General features: G+C 32.6%; 1 protein-coding gene across 7 annotated transcripts in view; it reads left to right on the forward strand.

Annotated features, from left to right (window-relative positions):
- AHCTF1 (AT-hook containing transcription factor 1) overlaps window positions 1-18,160 on the forward strand; it is a 110,543-nt gene that overhangs the window by 59,931 nt on the left and 32,452 nt on the right. For all 7 annotated transcript variants that reach the window (XR_008916235.1, XM_056816047.1, XM_056816046.1 and 4 more), the window contains 9 exons: window positions 2,163-2,286; window positions 2,438-2,494; window positions 3,242-3,388; window positions 4,112-4,299; window positions 11,271-11,415; window positions 11,495-11,626; window positions 12,121-12,268; window positions 13,782-13,932; window positions 15,128-15,235. Coding sequence is in view for 6 of the 7 variants with exons in the window: in XM_056816047.1 (XP_056672025.1) it covers window positions 2,163-2,286; window positions 2,438-2,494; window positions 3,242-3,388; window positions 4,112-4,299; window positions 11,271-11,415; window positions 11,495-11,626; window positions 12,121-12,268; window positions 13,782-13,932; window positions 15,128-15,235 (1,200 nt within the window). In the remaining variant the exon portion in view is untranslated. The remainder of the gene's footprint in view (window positions 1-2,162; window positions 2,287-2,437; window positions 2,495-3,241; window positions 3,389-4,111; window positions 4,300-11,270; window positions 11,416-11,494; window positions 11,627-12,120; window positions 12,269-13,781; window positions 13,933-15,127; window positions 15,236-18,160) is intronic.

The following is an 18,160-nucleotide window of genomic DNA, read 5'->3' on the forward strand; positions in this document are numbered from 1 at the left end:
GTAAAAGAATGCTATCCTCCAAAGGATGAAGTTTGGAGTTGGAATACAGATCAAAGAATGTGATTTTCCATCCTTTATTTGGGTTTTTATTAGGGGGTTTTGGTTTTTTCTGAATGTTCTCTTACAAAAATGAACTATAAAGAATGTGCTCTGCATGATAATACATATTAAGTGTAGTTCAAATTACCATCTCTGAGGGAGAGAGAGAATTTGGATCATATAACTTCAGAAAACTAATGTGGAAAATTGTTATCACATGTAATTGGTAAAATCAAATGTCTTAAAAGAAATTTAAAAACAACAACAAAAAAGAAAGAAAACTATCGATCAATATATGTAATAAATAGTGATGCCAAAATTTAAAATATTTAGCAAAGATAATATACTATGATGATCAGTTTATACCAGGGTAGGAAAACTATTAACATAATATAGAGTATGTTAATAGGAACAAAAAAATCATGTGATGTTTTTTAAGATGCTGAAGAAACTTTTGAGAAGATATGTATTCCTATTAAAAAACAAACACACACCAGAATGTATAAGAATAAATGTATTTTTTTTCCTTAACATGATACGTGAGTTCATATCTAAACCAATATCTAGTATTATTGATTATGGGGACAAATAGAGGCCTTTCTCATGGAATTGGGTGAAACAAGTGTCTCTTATCATCATTACTATTTGATATAGTGCTAGAAATGGCTAGCTATAGAGATAAGGTGAGAAAAAGAAAATGAGGAAATATACATAGGCAAAAAGGAGATAAAATAACCTCATTTTGCAGATGGCATGATAGTTTGCTTAAGTGATACTATGACCAATTTTTAAAATTAATAAAGCAGTTTCTTAGCATAATTGCATGGTAAAAAATAAACCACATAAATTATGAGCATTTCTATATGTTGGCAACAAAACCCAGCAGGATTGCAGAATGTATTAAGATATATTTGGGAGTTTGTCTGCCTAGACATACAGAAACTATATGAATATAACAAAAAATTTTTCACAAATAATTAACATCTACATAATGGGAGAAATTTTAACTGCCTCTGGGTAGTCAGGTCTTATGTAATTAAAATGACAAGACTATAAATTTATTTGTTTAGTGCCATATCAATCAAACCAAGTGATTATTTTAAAAAGCTAGAAAATTTAATGAAATTTATCCAGTTCTATCATTAGATTATAAGATCCATGAGGGCAGAGACTATCTTTTGCCCCTTTTTGTGTCTTTGGCACGTAATACAGTACCTAGTACTTAGTAAGTACCTAATACATGTTTATTGAATCTGGAAGAATAATTTCAAGTAGGAGGAATGTCTAGCAATGCCAAATCTCAAGCTATTACAAAGCAGTAATCATCAAAACAATTTGGCATTAGTTAAGAAATAAAAAGGTAAATTAGTGGAATGATTAGATACACAATATACTGAAGCAAATGATCTCATTTTGCATAGTGTTCAAAAAACTCAAAGCCTACAGCAGTTACTGGGGGAAAGACTTAATTTCAAACAAAAATTCCTTGGAAAATTAAAAAGCAGTGTAGCAAGAACTCTAGATACTGACCAACATACATTGTATACTAACATAAGCTCCAAACAAAGATGAACATGATGAGCAAGTTAGGAGGATCTAGGAATAAATTATATAATATACATAAATTAAATAATAAATTCACATCTATGGATAAAAGAGTTCCTGTCCAAAAAAGGGAAAGGGAAGCTCCCAGAAGATAAAATGGGTAAATTAAAATTATATAAAATTAATGTTACTGCAGAAATAAAACCTCTTCTGTTAAAATTAGAAGAGAAACAGCAAATGAGCAGAAAAATATTTTTAGATTTTTCTATAAAGGTCTTATTTCTGTGATGTATAGGGAATTTCTTGAGATTTATAAATCTAAGAACATGTGACTTCAGGCATTACTTTCATTGACTAAATTCACCAAAAGTTCTTTTCCACCCTGAATGCTTATTGCTTAGCTGGAGAAAATGTGGACCCTGTATCTAGAATTTCCTTCCCCTTGGATATTTGGAGTCTCAGCCCTGGCTCTGGCAAAGAATTGATTTAGACCTCTGTCTTCCTGAGGCATTTTGTTCATACCCGTATACCAGAATGTTATGATCAACTAACTGTCTTTTATGTTGTCCTCATTTCAGAGGGAAGTGGAACGCTGACTGTTTGATGATTGATGGAATGCTTTCCCAGTTAGGAGATCGAATTGAGAAATTATGGCAACGGGATGAAGGAGGCACAGGAAAATATCCTCCTGCTAGCCTACATGTAAGTTTCTGCAGTAATTTTTTAGTTTCTTGACACAGCCATGCATGTGATAGAGGACTAAATTTCCTGTGCCTAAGCATTGCACTAGGAAGAAAGAAAAAGCATTTATGGTTGGGACATACACACTAAAATTTAATTCTTTATTTTATAGGCACTTCTTGATGTATATCTTCTGGAAAACATTGATGAAACAAATAAACATGCTATTGTATCCTTTTAATATTATTAAATATTATAGATAAATAACTTTGTTTTAAGCATGACACATGAAATGACACATTTATATAAGAAATTGAGCTAGAATGACTTCAAGAACTTGTTTGTATATTGTGTTTAAGCTTATTAGCTTAGTAAGGGAAGTCTTCAAATTTAGTTAGCACTGCTTAACTGGGTAACAAGAATTTGACACATTTTTCTTTATTACATTTTTTTTTAAACCCTTACCTTCCATCTTGGAGTCAATACTGTGTATTGGCTCCAAGGCAGAGGAGTGGTAAGGGCTAGGCAATAGGGGTCAAGTGACTTGCCCAGGGTCACACAGCTGGGAAGTGTCTGAGGCCAGATTTGAACCTAGGACCTCCATTCTCTAGGCCTGACTCTCAATCCACTGAGCTACCCAGCTGCCCTTTTATTACATTTCTTAAACAAGCTAACATCAGGAAGACAGTATCTTAGTCTATGCTCCTTTTGAGCTCCTCTATTTTAATAATCCATACTAATGAGGAAAAAGGAGGAGAGACAAGACATTTAAAGCATTAATATCCAGATACTCCTGATAAGATCACTGATTGACTTTAGATATACTGTGATGGATTTCTGAAGCAATAAAAACAATTCCTTAAAAAGGAGGTCCCTTTTAAGTCTGTATGGTACTGCTTCCTGTTTATAGCCAAATTAAGGAATTGTAGGAAATTTCCATTTTTTATGTTCTTAGCCTTAATCAAATGTTTTTAAGACCATTTATTTGCTGCTTGATATCATATATTCTTTTCCAAATAAGACAGATACTTCAGTTGAATCGTTTCCAACTGCCTTTGCAATCCCTTGGGGCCTAGTTAAGCTTATTCAAGGTTTTTGGCTTATAGATCATAATGACTATGAGGTAAGCATATAATTTTCTTCCTTTGGGTTATCTGAAATTAAATTTCTAGGAAATTAGACACAATTACTAAACAGATTGCAATATGATAAACTGCTTTTATTGATAATTACTGGAATACCGACAGGTAGAAATTCACTAGGTTTTCTTTCAATATTGATTGAAATCAATCATGAAAAATTGATTATACTCCCCTTCAACTTTTTCTTTAAGAGGATTTTTGGCTTGTAGCAATGGCTCAGAAAACCTAGATGGGTGGTTGACATTCAGTGATGAATGACTATAGATTAATTGCTTAATTTAGATTTTAAAAATATCTCTAGGAGGCACTAGAGCGCACCCCCCCCCCCCCAATATATTATTTGATTAGGGATTAGATGTTCTATTCATTTAGAGATCGTGGTACTTATTTAACTTGTGAAAGCTAAAATGTTAACTTCCTCAGTAAAGGACAGGATGGATTGTTGAAACATTTAGCAAATGTTACAGGCTTATTTAAGCTGGATTCATTACAATTTATCTAATGGGGAGAATAAACTAATTTGGGAGAATGCAAATAATTTACATTTCCCATTGTCACCTAGTAGCCCTTTATTTCTTAAAGATTTATTAAGATTAACTACTTCATTTACTTTTAATATTTACATAGTATTTCTTTTGAAACAATGTTCTTGATTATCTTGAATATATTAAATTAAGAGGACTATTTTTGTGTCATTTTGACAGAGTGCTTTGGATCTCTTATTTCATCCAGCTACAATCAAGTCTATGACATGGCAACATACAAAGATTATTCAGGCCTTCATGTGCCAAGGTGAACATAAACTAGCCCTTAGATACATTCAAACTATGAAACCATCTGTGTCAAGTAGCAATGAGGTTATGCTTCACCTCACTGTTTTGCTTTTCAATAGGTAAGTAACAAGAGTATTTGATTATGAGGTAAATACTTGATTAGTTGTGTTAATGAAAAGGAAACAGTGGAGTAGATAATTGAAAAAACACTTCTCTGTTATTTGACCTGTATTGTATATTATTGTGAAATTTCCTTCTATTTTGTTTAATCTGGTATTAAAATTAATTCACATTTCATAAATGCTCATTAATTGATGAAATGGCTAGGTGACCAGGAGCGTTATTGATGTAAGGAGAAACTGGCTTAAAATGATCCATAACTTGGATAATCACAAATTGACTATTTTAATTAGGGCTAGGGATTTTTCTTTCTTCTTTTTTTTTTAGCTTTGTGTATTGATTATAGCATATATTATTGTCACTAATATTAGTTATTTAATCATCACATTTCTCTGTATGAATTTTCATTTTGTCTTTCTTTAAAATTAGCTTAAGGGGCAACTCAAGGAAAATTCATACCAAATAGTAATTGGCTTATTATGGGAAGTTTAGTGATTGGGAGCTCTCAAACATTTATTAATTTATTTATAGTATTTCTTTCTTACATTAACCATAATTCATTCATGGTTTTTGTGAATGTGTACATAGTAATGTATTGCCATGAATGGTAGAAATATAATTTTCTGACATGAGTTTTTACTCAGTTATGTATTAATAAAACAGCATGGGACAAAGATCATACTACTAGAATGTAGTTGTGTATCTTACTTTCCTTTGAACCTTTTAATTGTATTTATTGTTTACCATTACAAAATTTTTTAATATAGCATTTCCTTTACTCGTCATTGATCTAATGACCAAACCATTAATCACACTGCCAGTTCCCACTGTATAAATCTAGAAGACTGAGCTAAAGTTTTTGCCAAAATATTTTACCTGGTAGATATTTTCAGAATTGCAATGAGAAATGGCAGGTTTTTGAAAAATAACTGAAATAGAAATAAGACCTCTTTTGAAGTAAGATAGTCCAGGATAAAAAATTTATAGTAGAGATTAGGCTTCTAGCATGATTTTGGGGGAGCTAGGTAGTTGCTCTTTTCATCTAAGAGGGGTTATTGCAATGCTTCTGTTTTATCCTGTTTTAACAATCTTCTGGGGTTAGTACGTTCTCATACTACTTATGAAAAAAATTTTTAGTTTCCTTAGCCTATGCCTGTGTCTTAGACTCTATATTACAAATTTCCACTATGTAAGTGTGCTTTCTATTAAGGAGTCTAAAAATTCCTCAGTTATTTGGTACTCCGAACAATCACAATAGCAGAAAAACTAAACAATTAAAATGGCAGGCATTCCTATTGTTGCACAGTGGTGCCGTATCCTAAAATCTCTAAGGTTTCATTTGTCATTCAACAAATGAGCACATTATTTTATTATTAGAGCCATAGAGTTAAATAAGATATTCTTCTTTCCCCTTGGGAGTTAACAGACTTATAAGAGAGGTAAGACATGTTAAATATTACAAAAGTATGAAGTGCTTTAAGATCAAAATAGGGTAAAAATTATTCAGAGCTGTAGATTTTTCTTAATTATGAAAGAGAAATGAGAATGGGTTTACAAAAACTAGAGAGTTAATTTGATTATTGATTCTTAAGTTAGTGAATGTTTTGAATGCTGCTGACATGTCAAAGGACACTAATAAAGACAGTGACAATTTTTATTGAGGACAAAGAAAAACAACTTGGTAGAAAACTGCTTTATTAGCCTTTGATCAATTAATTTTGCAGAAAGGCAGCCATGTCACATTGCACAAGAGGTCATGCAGCTGTACTTTCTGCACTCTACTTTTTTGAAAAAGAGACTTATGACAAGAAAACAAGATATCAGGGATTTGTACCAGGAAACAAGTTCCAGGGTATGTTTTGGTTAATACAAATTCATCCCAATTCTAGGAATAACCCTACATCGATAGGGTATTTGGTGTCAGTCATGCCCCTCAGTCATCAGCAAAAATTGCCTTTTGTTCACTGTATCTACTAAAACTAGGAGGTAGGCAACTGACTAATGGCTTTTCTAAGGTCATTTTCAACTCTGTTGGTTAATATCAAAAGAGAGACCCAATTTAGATATTTTTAAAGGGTTATTTTATCAGATCACCCATTTTTCTGTACATCTTAACTGTAATTCTTCACTGTGCTTTATATAGCTGAAATGTTTTCTAATCACTCTGACATTATTTTACATTGCTGGATGAAGTAGTTGTTTTAATACAACTTTTATATAATCAGGAATGAAGATGTTATAGTAGTAAAAACACAGAATCACCGAACAAGTTACAAAAGAACAAATCGTTAATCAGGATAAAGGCTCTTTATGGCCCGCTTGCCACACAGAGCCAGGGGCTTCTGGAAAAAACACCAAGAATGGGAATGTCTGTTGAACTAAAGAACTTGAAGTTATATTTATAACATAGGGAATATATGAAATTAAGGAAAACTTGACTATTTATATAGAGCCTTGGGAAAGAGGTTGTAACCCAAATCTTGGGTACCTGGGAAAGGTCTAAATAAGAGAAACCAAGAGGACAAGAAGGGTATTTAAGATTTGACTACATCCACCACTTCTCTCCAGGGTTCTTTGAGAGACTATTCTTCAGTCTGGGACTGGGGTTAGTCAGGGACTTTCCTGAAGGCAAGTTCCCATGGGGCAAGGGTAAATTTGGGGTTTCATAAAACAAGTTTTGTCAGTTCCTAGATTCTTCATGTCTCTTTTATAATTTTTATGCTAAAAGCTTTATGCTTAAAGTCTTTTCAGAGTGTAATTGCTTAGTATTTCTGGTTGTTAATTATTATTGGTTAAAAATAATAGTATTTATATTCATTAACTATGCTAGAAATTCAAGAATGAGTAAGATTGATTTTTAAAAATTATGGTCATTTAGTTTAGTGGCAGTAATGGTCCTGGCCTCCCAATATTTAGATTAATCTTTCTACATTTTCTAAAATAGTAAAACATTGTCCTATGCCTGGGGAAAAAAAGATATCGCTTTAAAAAGTCTTTAAAGTCAATCCCTGCTTCTTTTGCCCATGTTTCCTATTCTATTGGCTTCATTGCAGATGTTTTTTTTGTTTGTTTTATTTTGTTTTTGCCTTCCTCAGAATTCTGTTCTATATTTACTTTCATACATATATCCTTAGGCTATTGATTTCATTTCGTTTCATTTGTAAACGCTTATCTTCTGTTTTAGAATTGATACTAGTGGTAAAGCTAGACAATTGGTATTAAGTGACTTGCCTAGGGTCACACAGCTGTAAAGTTATCTGAGGCAAGATTTAAACACAAGTCCTCCCAACTCCTGGCTTGGCTCTCTTTTCACTGAGCCACATAGTTGCCCCTCAATTTATTCTTTTAGTTCTAATTATTCTGACAAGTTTGAGTCTCCATTCATTAGCTATATTGATTATACTATCCCTAGAGTTATAGCTTTAGATATAGAAAAGGATCCTTCATTTCATTTCATAGATAATCGTTCATATCTTATAAATAAATCCACTCAGTCCCAGAAAGTGCAGTGTTCCTAGTATCATACTGTTGGTAACTGGCAGAGCAAAGATTCTAATTCTGGTGACTTCAGATTTTTTTTTCCTTTTCCTGCATCCTGCTGTTTGCCTCTTCTCTTACTAACAAACTCCTTTTTGTCTGCCAGTAGATAGCCAAATCACATTTCTCTTCTAGCAAATTCTCCTCAACTGATCTCTCACATTGGTCTCTTCCTTCTTTCAACAAGTCAACAGTCTTCTGCTATAAACATTTAAACACTATATGCTAGGTGTTCAAACAAAGAGGAAGAAAAAAAAACCAAGACAATTACTATTCTCAGAAAGCTTACATTCTCTTTAGGTGTAAGGCATGCATAGATTAAATAAATACTCTATATTTAGGGAGGGAGGGAGGGAGGGAGGCACTAACATTTGGGAGGATCAGTAAAGACTTGGCATAGAAGGGACTTTGAGCCACAGAGTTTAATATAAGAAATTTTTGAGGGAGAAATGAGAAAATAATTTAGTGGACAGCCAATGCAAATGGCACACAGAATTTCACATTTGAAATGTGTAATAAAAAAAGCTCTGTGTAAAAGGAGTAACATATAATAAGCCTGAAAAAATATTTTAGGGCTAGATTATGAAGAACTTTTTCAAAGCAAGAGTGGTTTATTTTTTCCTGGGGGCACTAGAGAGCCATTAGAATTTTTTAAAGATTAATTTATTTAGTCAATTTAGAAAATTATTCTTTGGTTACAAGAGTCATGTTATTTCCCTCCCTCCCCTTCCCCCACCGTTCTGGTAGCTGAATAGCAATTTCACTGAGTATTTACATGTGTCCTTGATCAAAATCTATTTCCATGTTCTTGTTTGCATTTGGATGTTCATTTAGAGTCTATATTATTACTAAGTTCATTGCAGAAAATGACAATGAGATATCCTTTAAAAATCTATGGGTTGTATCCAAAACAATACTTAGGGGGAAATTTATATGCTTATGTTCATATAATAACAAATTAGAGAGGGCAGAGGGCAGTGATTTGGGCATGCAAATTAAAAAACTAGAAAGTGAACAAATTAAAGATCCTCAGATGAAGACTAAATTAGAGATCCTAAAAATCAAAGGAGAAATTGAGTTGAAAGTCAAAGAACTATTGATTTAAATAAGACTAGAAGCTGGTACTTTGAAAAAACAAATAAAATAGACAAAGTACTGGTCAATCTAATTAAGAAAAAGGAAAAAAGAAAACCAAATTGACAGTATCCAAGATGGAAAGGGAGACCTCAACTCTAATGAAGAGGAAATTAAGAAAATCATGAAAAATTATTATGCCCAATTATATGGCAATAAATATGGCAATCTAGGTGATATGGATGGCTATTTACAAAAATATAAATTGCCTAGATGAACAGAGGAAGAAATAGACTACCTACACAACCCCATATCAGAAAAAGAAATTGAACCAGCCATCAAAGAACTCCTAAGAAAAAATCTCCAGGTCCAGATGGATTCACAAATGACTTCTATCAAACATTCAAAGAATAACTAATCCCAATATTATGCAAACTATTTGACAGAATAAGCAAAGAAAGAGTTCTACCATTTTTTTTTAATGACACAAATATGGTTCTGATTCCAAATCCATCCAGGTCAAAAACAGAGAAAGAAAACTATAGACCAATCTCCTTAATGAATATAGATGCAGAAATCTTGAATAGGATACTAGCAGAAAGACTCCAGCAAGTGATCACAAGGGTTATTCACTATGACCAGGTAGGATTCATACCAGGAATGCAGGGATGATTCAATATTAGGAAAACCATCCACATAATTGACCATATTAACAAGCAAACTGGTAATAATCACATGATTATCTCAATAGCTGCAGAAAAAGCCCTTGACAAAATACAACACTCATTCCTATTGAAAACACTAGAAAGCATAGGCATAGAAGGGCCTTTCCTAAGAATAATAAACAGCATATATCTAAAACCATCAGCAAACATCATCTGCAATGGGGATAAACTAGAAGCCTTCCCAATAATATCAGGAGTGAAACAAGGATACCCATTATCACCTCTATTATTTAACATTGTCCTAGAAACACTAACTGTAGCAATTGGAGAAGAAAAAGAAATTGAAGATATTAAAATAGGCAATGAGGGGACCAAGCTCACTCTTTGTGGATGATATGATGGTCTACTTAAAGAATCCTAGATAATCAACCAAAAAGCGATTAGAATTTATTGAAGAAGCGAGTGTGGGAATCAGATATATATGTGTGAACTTTATGTACTTTGGCAGCTATGTAGAAAAGAGACTTGGGGCAAGGGAGAGCTATCATAAAGCCTATTTCAATAGTCCAGACAAAATGTAAAATTAAAATTGGGGGTGGTGCCTGTGTCGAAAAAAGAAGTTAAATGCAACAATGGTAGAGATAAAAGTGATAAAATTTGGCAATTGATTGGCTACATGCAGTGAGAGGGAATGAGGAATTGAAGATAATGCCAAGGTTACAAATATGGGAAGACAAAAATAATACTGATGGCTTTGCTACAAATAAGGAAGTTGGTAAAAGGAAGGGTTTCGAGAAAAGGATTTTTAAATATGTTGAACCACTGCTTTGAACTCCTATAGGGCTTTTGGTTTGTATTGCCTGTTGTGACACTTTAACACACTATAGTATGTCAATGTGTAAAGAGTAATAGCTATCAATTATTCACATATCATTAATCGACATAATGCAAAATAGGTAAAAGGTATTATCCCATTCTCTTTTTACCTAAGGCTGAAGAGTGGACTCGAGATTCCTAGTCCAGTGATCTTTTCATTATACCATGCTTTGCTACCAGTTGATTCTTCTCTGTCTTGTTTTCTAGGTACATGATTGATTCATTCAGGGAAGGAAACTTGCCCTTTGCTTTTAATTTTTGTGGCTCCACATAATTCCCAACACATTGCTTAGTCAATTTCAGCTCAGTTCAATACTTGATGAAATGATTTTTTAAAATTCCCACTCACCTTAACCAGCTAACATTTATTAATTATTCACTACTCTGTGCCAGTTACTATGCTAAATAAGCATGAGTTGTACAAATGCAAGACAGTAAATACAGTCTCTGTCCTTGAGGAACTTTCATTTTAACAGGAGAAGCCACAAATAGAAAGAAGCTAAAAGGTGCCAGAAATGTTAATTGGCCTGTGAATACAAAGAAAAAAGGAAAAAGATCTCATCAAGGAAAGTTGTAGCTTTTTAAATTAAATTTGTATTTGCTAAGTGGTAGTATAAGTCTACTACCTACCTCACAGGGTTGTTGTGAGGAATGAGCTTTGTAGATTTGTAGACAATTTGTAGATTTAAAGACAGTTAATAAAAAGGTGATATGAGCTATTATGTGAAAATATTTAGGAGCTCTTTAAAGGATAAAGTTTCTCACCATTCTAGGGAGTTTTTGTATGGAATAATGAAATTATCAAATACTAATTGCAGGTGTATGGTTGAGGCATGGAGTCTCTTACGTCAACATTCAAACCGGTTAAATGTAGAGGAATTACTTAAACACATGTATGAAGCCTGTCAGGAAATGGGCTTAATGGAAGATTTGCTGAAATTACCATTCACAGAAACTGAACAAGTATGTTCTCATCAGAATAAAGTTTTCAAAACTTGGGAATTAGTTTGATGAGTTGCTAATACATTTTTATTTCTCTTAGGAATGTTTAGTGAAATTTTTACAGTCCAATGCTGGTGTTCAGAATCATGAGTTACTTTTAATTCACCATTTGCAACGAGCCAATTATATCCCTGCATTGCAGCTGAATCAGTCTCTGAAAGTTAATCTCATGGTAAGATTTAATTTCAGTTAGAGGCAGCAAGATAATAAAGAGAATTTGAAATTTTTCTTAGTTTTAAAGATCAAGAAAGTAATATAAAATCATTGTAGTTGTTACGTTAATGAAATCTCAACCAAGTTAAAGTGTAAAACGTCTACTATCAATCTATCTTTACATATACAAGTTATTTTCAGAATAACTGGGGAGATTTTACCTATCTTTGTTTCACTTTGTTATAGAAAAAATGAGAAGGAAGTGGCAATTAAAGACAGTATAAGGAACTGAAGATTAAGTAGAAAGGTAAAGATAGGACATTGGAGTTCAGTACAGAAGGGGTTATTTTTTGTTAGACAAAGGGTATATAAGGAAGACCTGATTTCTGTAAATATTCATAGTACATTTCTTAACATCATTCCTTTATATATTATGGTAAGACCTTTGTAGATTTTTCAGGATTGATTTTTTTACTTTTTTTGCATGTTTGTGTGTTTTTGTGTCTTAAATAGAATGATCGTGATCCTCGTTTGAGAGAGAGATCAGTTGCTAGAAATTCCATATTAGACCAATATGGAAAGATACTTCCTAGAGTACAGCGAAAGTTAGCCATGGAACGAGCTAAGCCATATCACTTGTCATCCTCAGTTTTTCGAGAAGGTAAGTTTTCATTTGCTTGACTTAGTCTTATAATCCCAAACTGACATTTAGCCTAGCTTTGTAAATATCATGTTCAAATATAGCATTTCCAAAGCTTTTTTCTTCTTACTGGCCTCAGAAAAGTTTTTAAGAACATATAAATGAAAGGAAAGCAACATAATACAGTGGATTGAATGCTAAGCCTAGAGTCAGGAGGGCCTGGGTTCAAATATGACCTCAGACATGCCCTAGATTTTTGACCTTGGGTGAGTCACTTAACTTGATTGACTAATGTTTGCTGCTCCTCTGGCTTAGAATTATAATAAGACAGAAGGGAAAAGTTGGTGGGATTTTTTGTTTGTTTGTTTGTTTTTAAACAACATATAAATAAATTGGGCAATCTTTACTAGTTTCACAGTTTTGTAGATTAGCATGGGAAATTTTTCTTTTGGTGGATTATAAGAAATTCTTTTGAATAGGATATAAACCCTGTTGATTTCTTTATCCCTATTAACAATATTGTGAACAAAACAAATCTTTAAAATGAATATATTTTAGTAAACTTCTAACGACCCATTCAGAGTTTTGCTGTCACAATATTTATATCACTTTTAAATTATTCTAGCCTTCACATTTAAGCCAGGTAGATAAAAGGAGATGGTTAGCATCTCTAACAATAATAATCTTTTAATAGCAAAACACTTAATCATTCATCACCTCTATCTGGTCTACAATTCCCTTTACTATTCTCTTTCTCTTTAAATATTTGTGTATGCGTATGCATGTGTACCTATTTTACAAATGAGGAAACTGAAGCTTGGCTTGAGGAATATATATTCTGCTTAGAGAGATCTTTTCCTAACTCTTTATGTTCTACACTCTGGATATTGCCTCTTATTCATAATAACTTTTAATTTACTTACATCATTTGTTAATTTTTTCTAACAAAAAGGGGGACAACCAAGTATAATGAGTTAGGAATACTGGTACTGGGTTTGGAGTCAAGAAGACCTAAGTTCAAATTTGGCCTCAAATACTAATCATGTCCCCCGCACAAGTCACTTAACATCTGTTTCCTCAACTAAAGAATGGGGATAATAACAGAATCTGCCTACTGGAATGGTTTTGAGGATCAAATGAGATATTTGTAAGTTGTTTTATCACTGTTTCTGGTATATAGTATGTTCATTATAAGTGTTTCTTCCCCCTTTTCTCAGCTATGATATCATTTATTTCCTCTTAATGATTCCTATTTTATCTACTCTTTTTTCTTTTAACTCTTGATTTTTCAATTTAACAAACATTAAACATTTACTCTGAGCTAAAAACACAAAGAAAAAATGAAGCACATTCCTCAAGGTGCTAATTTTGTTGGCTTTGTGAATCATTTTGGCAGCTAAATGTTAATCTAGATGTAAGAAGTCTTCAAATAGAAGTATTGTATCCATTTTCAAGGTGTGATAATGTGCTTTATTTAGAGGCGGAACTAAGTTAATTTCTTAGGTCTTTTTCAACTCTTAAATCTTGTTTTTAGTTTCTAGACCCAAGCCTCTATCTACTGTTGCAAAACAAACTACAACAGGAACAGTACTTACAAGAGCAGCCTTCATCAATAATGTGTTATCAAAAATTGGAGAGGTTTGGGTTGGAAATGAATTGAAAAATAACTTATCCCCTTACAATAGGTAAGTAAGTATATTTCTGGTTTGTTTGTTTTTTTAAACACTGCTTCTAATTATGCAATTTATCTATTTGTTAAGGAAAGACTTCTTAAAAGTATAGTAGTTATTTCAGCAAGGCCAGCCTTCTTTTAGAATTCAGTATTATTGGAGAATGCAACTAGAACCATTATCTGAAAGTAATATTTTAGTTTTTTAATCCTTTTAATAATAATATTTTAAGATCAGGACAGAGTAGTAGGACTTAAATTAAGATGAGAAATCTTACTTTAAAACTATAGATTAGCAACTTTCTGCAACTTAGATAATTGCCTGGAAGGTCCATTGAGAGATGACATGATTTGTCATGATTGGCACAGCCAAAGTGTCAGAAATAGATGAATTCTAACTAAGCCTTTGTGACTCCCAAGGCTGGTTCCCTGTCCCTCACTCTTTATTGTTTCTACCTATGCAACCATCTCCATTGCTTCTCCTTGTTTACATTATAATTCTACTTTGTTTCTACTCTTTTGCCTTATTAAGGCACAGAATTGTAACTCTTAAAAACATGCCAGCAGAACACAATTGCTAAGCTTGATAAAACTTTTAATATAAGTCCCGGGATGAAGCAGATAATAAAAGGGTCATGTATTTAGAACCAAAAGGGACCTTAAAAGACATCTACTCTAATGCCTTTGTTGTACAAAAGAGGAACTGAGAAATTAAATGGCTTGCTCAGTGTCACATAGATAGATAGTAAGTGGTAGATCTGGACTTTGACCACAGATCTTATAATTTTAAATTGAGCACAATTTCTGCTTTAGTCAATCAATTAACAAATACATATTAAGTTCCTATTAGGCCTGGGACTATGCTGGATGCAGATACAAAGAATGAATTAATCCATGCTCAGAGTGAAACTAATATCATTGTCTTAGTATTAAGTTTGGATAGGTTTATCATTGCATTGACTTCAGATTGATTCTACCATAGTAACTCTTCAAGACTATTTGGTAAGGTACAGAGTGCTCTTGATTTGCATTGGTGAAATTAACAGCTCATACCTATATAATCACTAGTTCTTTAAAAGTATGATTATATATTATATTCTTTATAGATTGAGGAATTAAGAGTTTTCCTTTCAAATTTTGTACAATGGATTAATTTCTTAAATTTAACATCGAATGTATTTAAAATTGCAATGTTTTTCTTTTTTGTATAGCCCTAAAATTGAAGAAATTTCTCCTGTAGTATACTCTCTCCCCGATACAGATTTGCCTGATGCATTTGTTGGAACACCAATTACAAAAGCATCAGAAAAAGTTTCCAGGTAAGATATTTTGAATTCAAAATGTTAAAGGGGGTAATATAGGTAGTAATTTAAATATACTTCTAAAGAGCTTTTAACTTTGTAAATATACCATTTGATTTTACTTTTTACTTTTTTTTTTGCTTAACATTTAGAATGTTACACATTGCAAATCTAGGAAATATTTCATATAAATTTGTTAGTGTGGGGATTATTATCAATTTTTTATATCAATGTTTTATAAACTCAGAATTTTTTTAGATTTGTTCTATTTTAGGGATGATTGTTAAATTTGTAGTTCTCTTGCCTCCCTATTCTATGACCATTAGGATATCACCTGCTTCTTATTTCATGCTTAATTCTCATTTAAATACAGTTTGCCTTAGACTAGATAGTCTCATAGTTTTCAAATTTCTTTAATTATATTGCCAAGATTATGAATTTAGCAAATTATGAATAGCTGAATTTGAATTATTATAGTAACTATGGAAGGTTGAAGCTTTTACATTAAATAATTCCACTTCTCTCAGTGGGAGGAACCAAGGGAATTACGAAGAAAACTGTTTGAAAGTTTTGGGAATTTTGAAGAAGGCCCAAGATTGAATCTGATTAGGATGTGATTTGAAGGACAGGGCAAAAGGTTAGGTGTGACTGTCCAGGTGCAAATGAGGTAAAGAGGATTTTTTATAGGAATATTGCCACTAGTGAATAGCATGAACTAAGGAAAATAAAGGACTAAAGATCTTGTTTCTAGGAAATATGGAGAGCAAGGAGATGTGGGTGGTGTATATATAGTACATAATGTTTTCTTGGTGCCCTGGCAGAAGTAATTCTTAGATAATCTCAAAGTACAGTCTTGTTAACCTTTTAGAAGGGATGGTAGAAATTAAGCAGAAAACAAAAAGCATCAAATTTTGAGTGTGTATATGCTCTCTTATGTGTGAGAGGAGATGAATACTTAGAGTTGATCATTATATAAAATGGATGATTTAAATTCATAATTAAAGTTTTTGCACAAACAAATCAAAATCAGCTAAAAATGATCAAGTTGGAAATCTTTAGAAAAATGACCAATTTTTATCTATCATATATAAGAAATTGAAACACAGATATGATGAAAAATCATTTCCTATATGATTTTTAATAAAAGATATGAACAAATAGCATTCAGATGAATAATAAAATTACTATGCCCATATAAAACCCCTCCTGATCAATAATAATAGATGTAATTAGTATTAAAAAGCATTTTGAAGTTAATGTCTTTCTCTACCCTCAAAAGTGGAAAAATGAGAAAAGCTGAAAATACTCAACTGTTTTGGAGTAGTTCTAGAATTTATTGGTTGAGGTATGAGATTGGTCCAACCTTTCTTTAAAAAAAATTTGGTTTTATGCAAGAATATCAACAAAAATAGTCTGCATATTTTGAGTTACCACCTATCATAAATATCTCAAGAATATTTTCATTTTTTAAAAAAACCCTTACCTTCTATCTTAGAATCAATACTGTTTATTTGTTCCAAGAAAAGAGTGGTAAGGGCTAGACAATGAGGGGTTTAGTGACTTGCCCAGGGTCACAGAGCTAGGAAGTGTCTGAGGCCAACTTTGAACCTAGGACCTCTTGTCTTTAGGCCTGGCTCTCAATCCACTGAGCCACCCAGCTGCCCCCCTCTTTTTTTTTTTTTAAGTTTAAAAAAAAACAAACAACCTCTTACCTTCCATCTTGGAATACTAAGAATTGGTTCCAAAGCAGAAGAGTAGTAAAGGTTAGGCAGTTGGACTTAAGTAACTTTCCCAGAGTCAGATAGCTAGGAGATTTGAACCCAGGTCCTCCTGTCTCCATGCCTGACTCCACTAAGATAGTTGCTCCTCACATATATTTTCAACTAAGATTGACAAGGAAACAATAAAATAAGGTAATACTCTACAGAAGGAAAAGACCTTTACTGAGATTCATTTGGTCGATAATAATTGGCAGTGGAGAGAAGACAGAATTACTTTTCCCCAAGGAAAATGATCTTTCTAGTATAAAGGATAGAACAAAAATGACTAATAGGTATTTGAAAAAGGATAAAAGTTGATAAGGATAAAGATAAGGAAGAAGACAATGAAAGCCTCATAGAATCACTGAATTTTAGGATTGGAAGAGTCATCTAAATAATCCAAAGATGTCAAACATGTGACTCATAGACTGCATGAGGCCCATAATTCTCCTGAGTATAACCCAAATCAGATTAAAATATAGTTCTTATGTAATTTTAATGTGTTGATGTGTTAATAAGAAAGAAATTTATAAATGTGCAGTTCTATTTGTCTGACACCACTAAGCTTGTCTGCTGACCTGATAATGTGGTCATTGAATCCAGGAGACTTCTGAGCAAGGAGTGTGCTACCTTTCTAGATTGTCTATTCCACTTTGGTAGCCCACATGATCTACTTCCCAATTGAACTACTTCATGGATCTCTGAGTGCTTGGATGAATTGTCAGTGTCTTTTGAATGTTCATGGAGAATGGGAGAGATGGCATAGGAACTGCAAAAGGAAATTGTTCGCAGTTTTCAAAAAGAAAATTCAAGTGGAATCAGAAAAATATAGTCCACTGTACTTAAATTCATATCCTTGCAAAAGTCTTCAATATAGTATGAAGGCATACAGGAAAACATTTACAAAAGGAATCATTCATTGAGAATGTGTCTTGTCATAGCCTCGTTATTCTGGTGAAGGAATTTTTGAACTGGCTGATCAAGAAGAATGTAGTATATTTTAGTTTATCTAGATTTTAGCAAAGCTTTTAAAAATCATGCTTTTTTGTGGGAAAGGTGGAGAAATACAATTAAGTACATTTAAACAGATAGACTTGCAGAGGAGTTATTAAATAGTTCTATATCAAATTAAGTAGAAGCCTTTCTTAGAGTACTGGAGGAAGCTAATTTGGACCTTGTGCTA

Source organism: Monodelphis domestica, chromosome 2, assembly GCF_027887165.1.
Source record: "Monodelphis domestica isolate mMonDom1 chromosome 2, mMonDom1.pri, whole genome shotgun sequence".
NCBI classification, from domain to species: Eukaryota; Metazoa; Chordata; class Mammalia; order Didelphimorphia; family Didelphidae; genus Monodelphis; species Monodelphis domestica.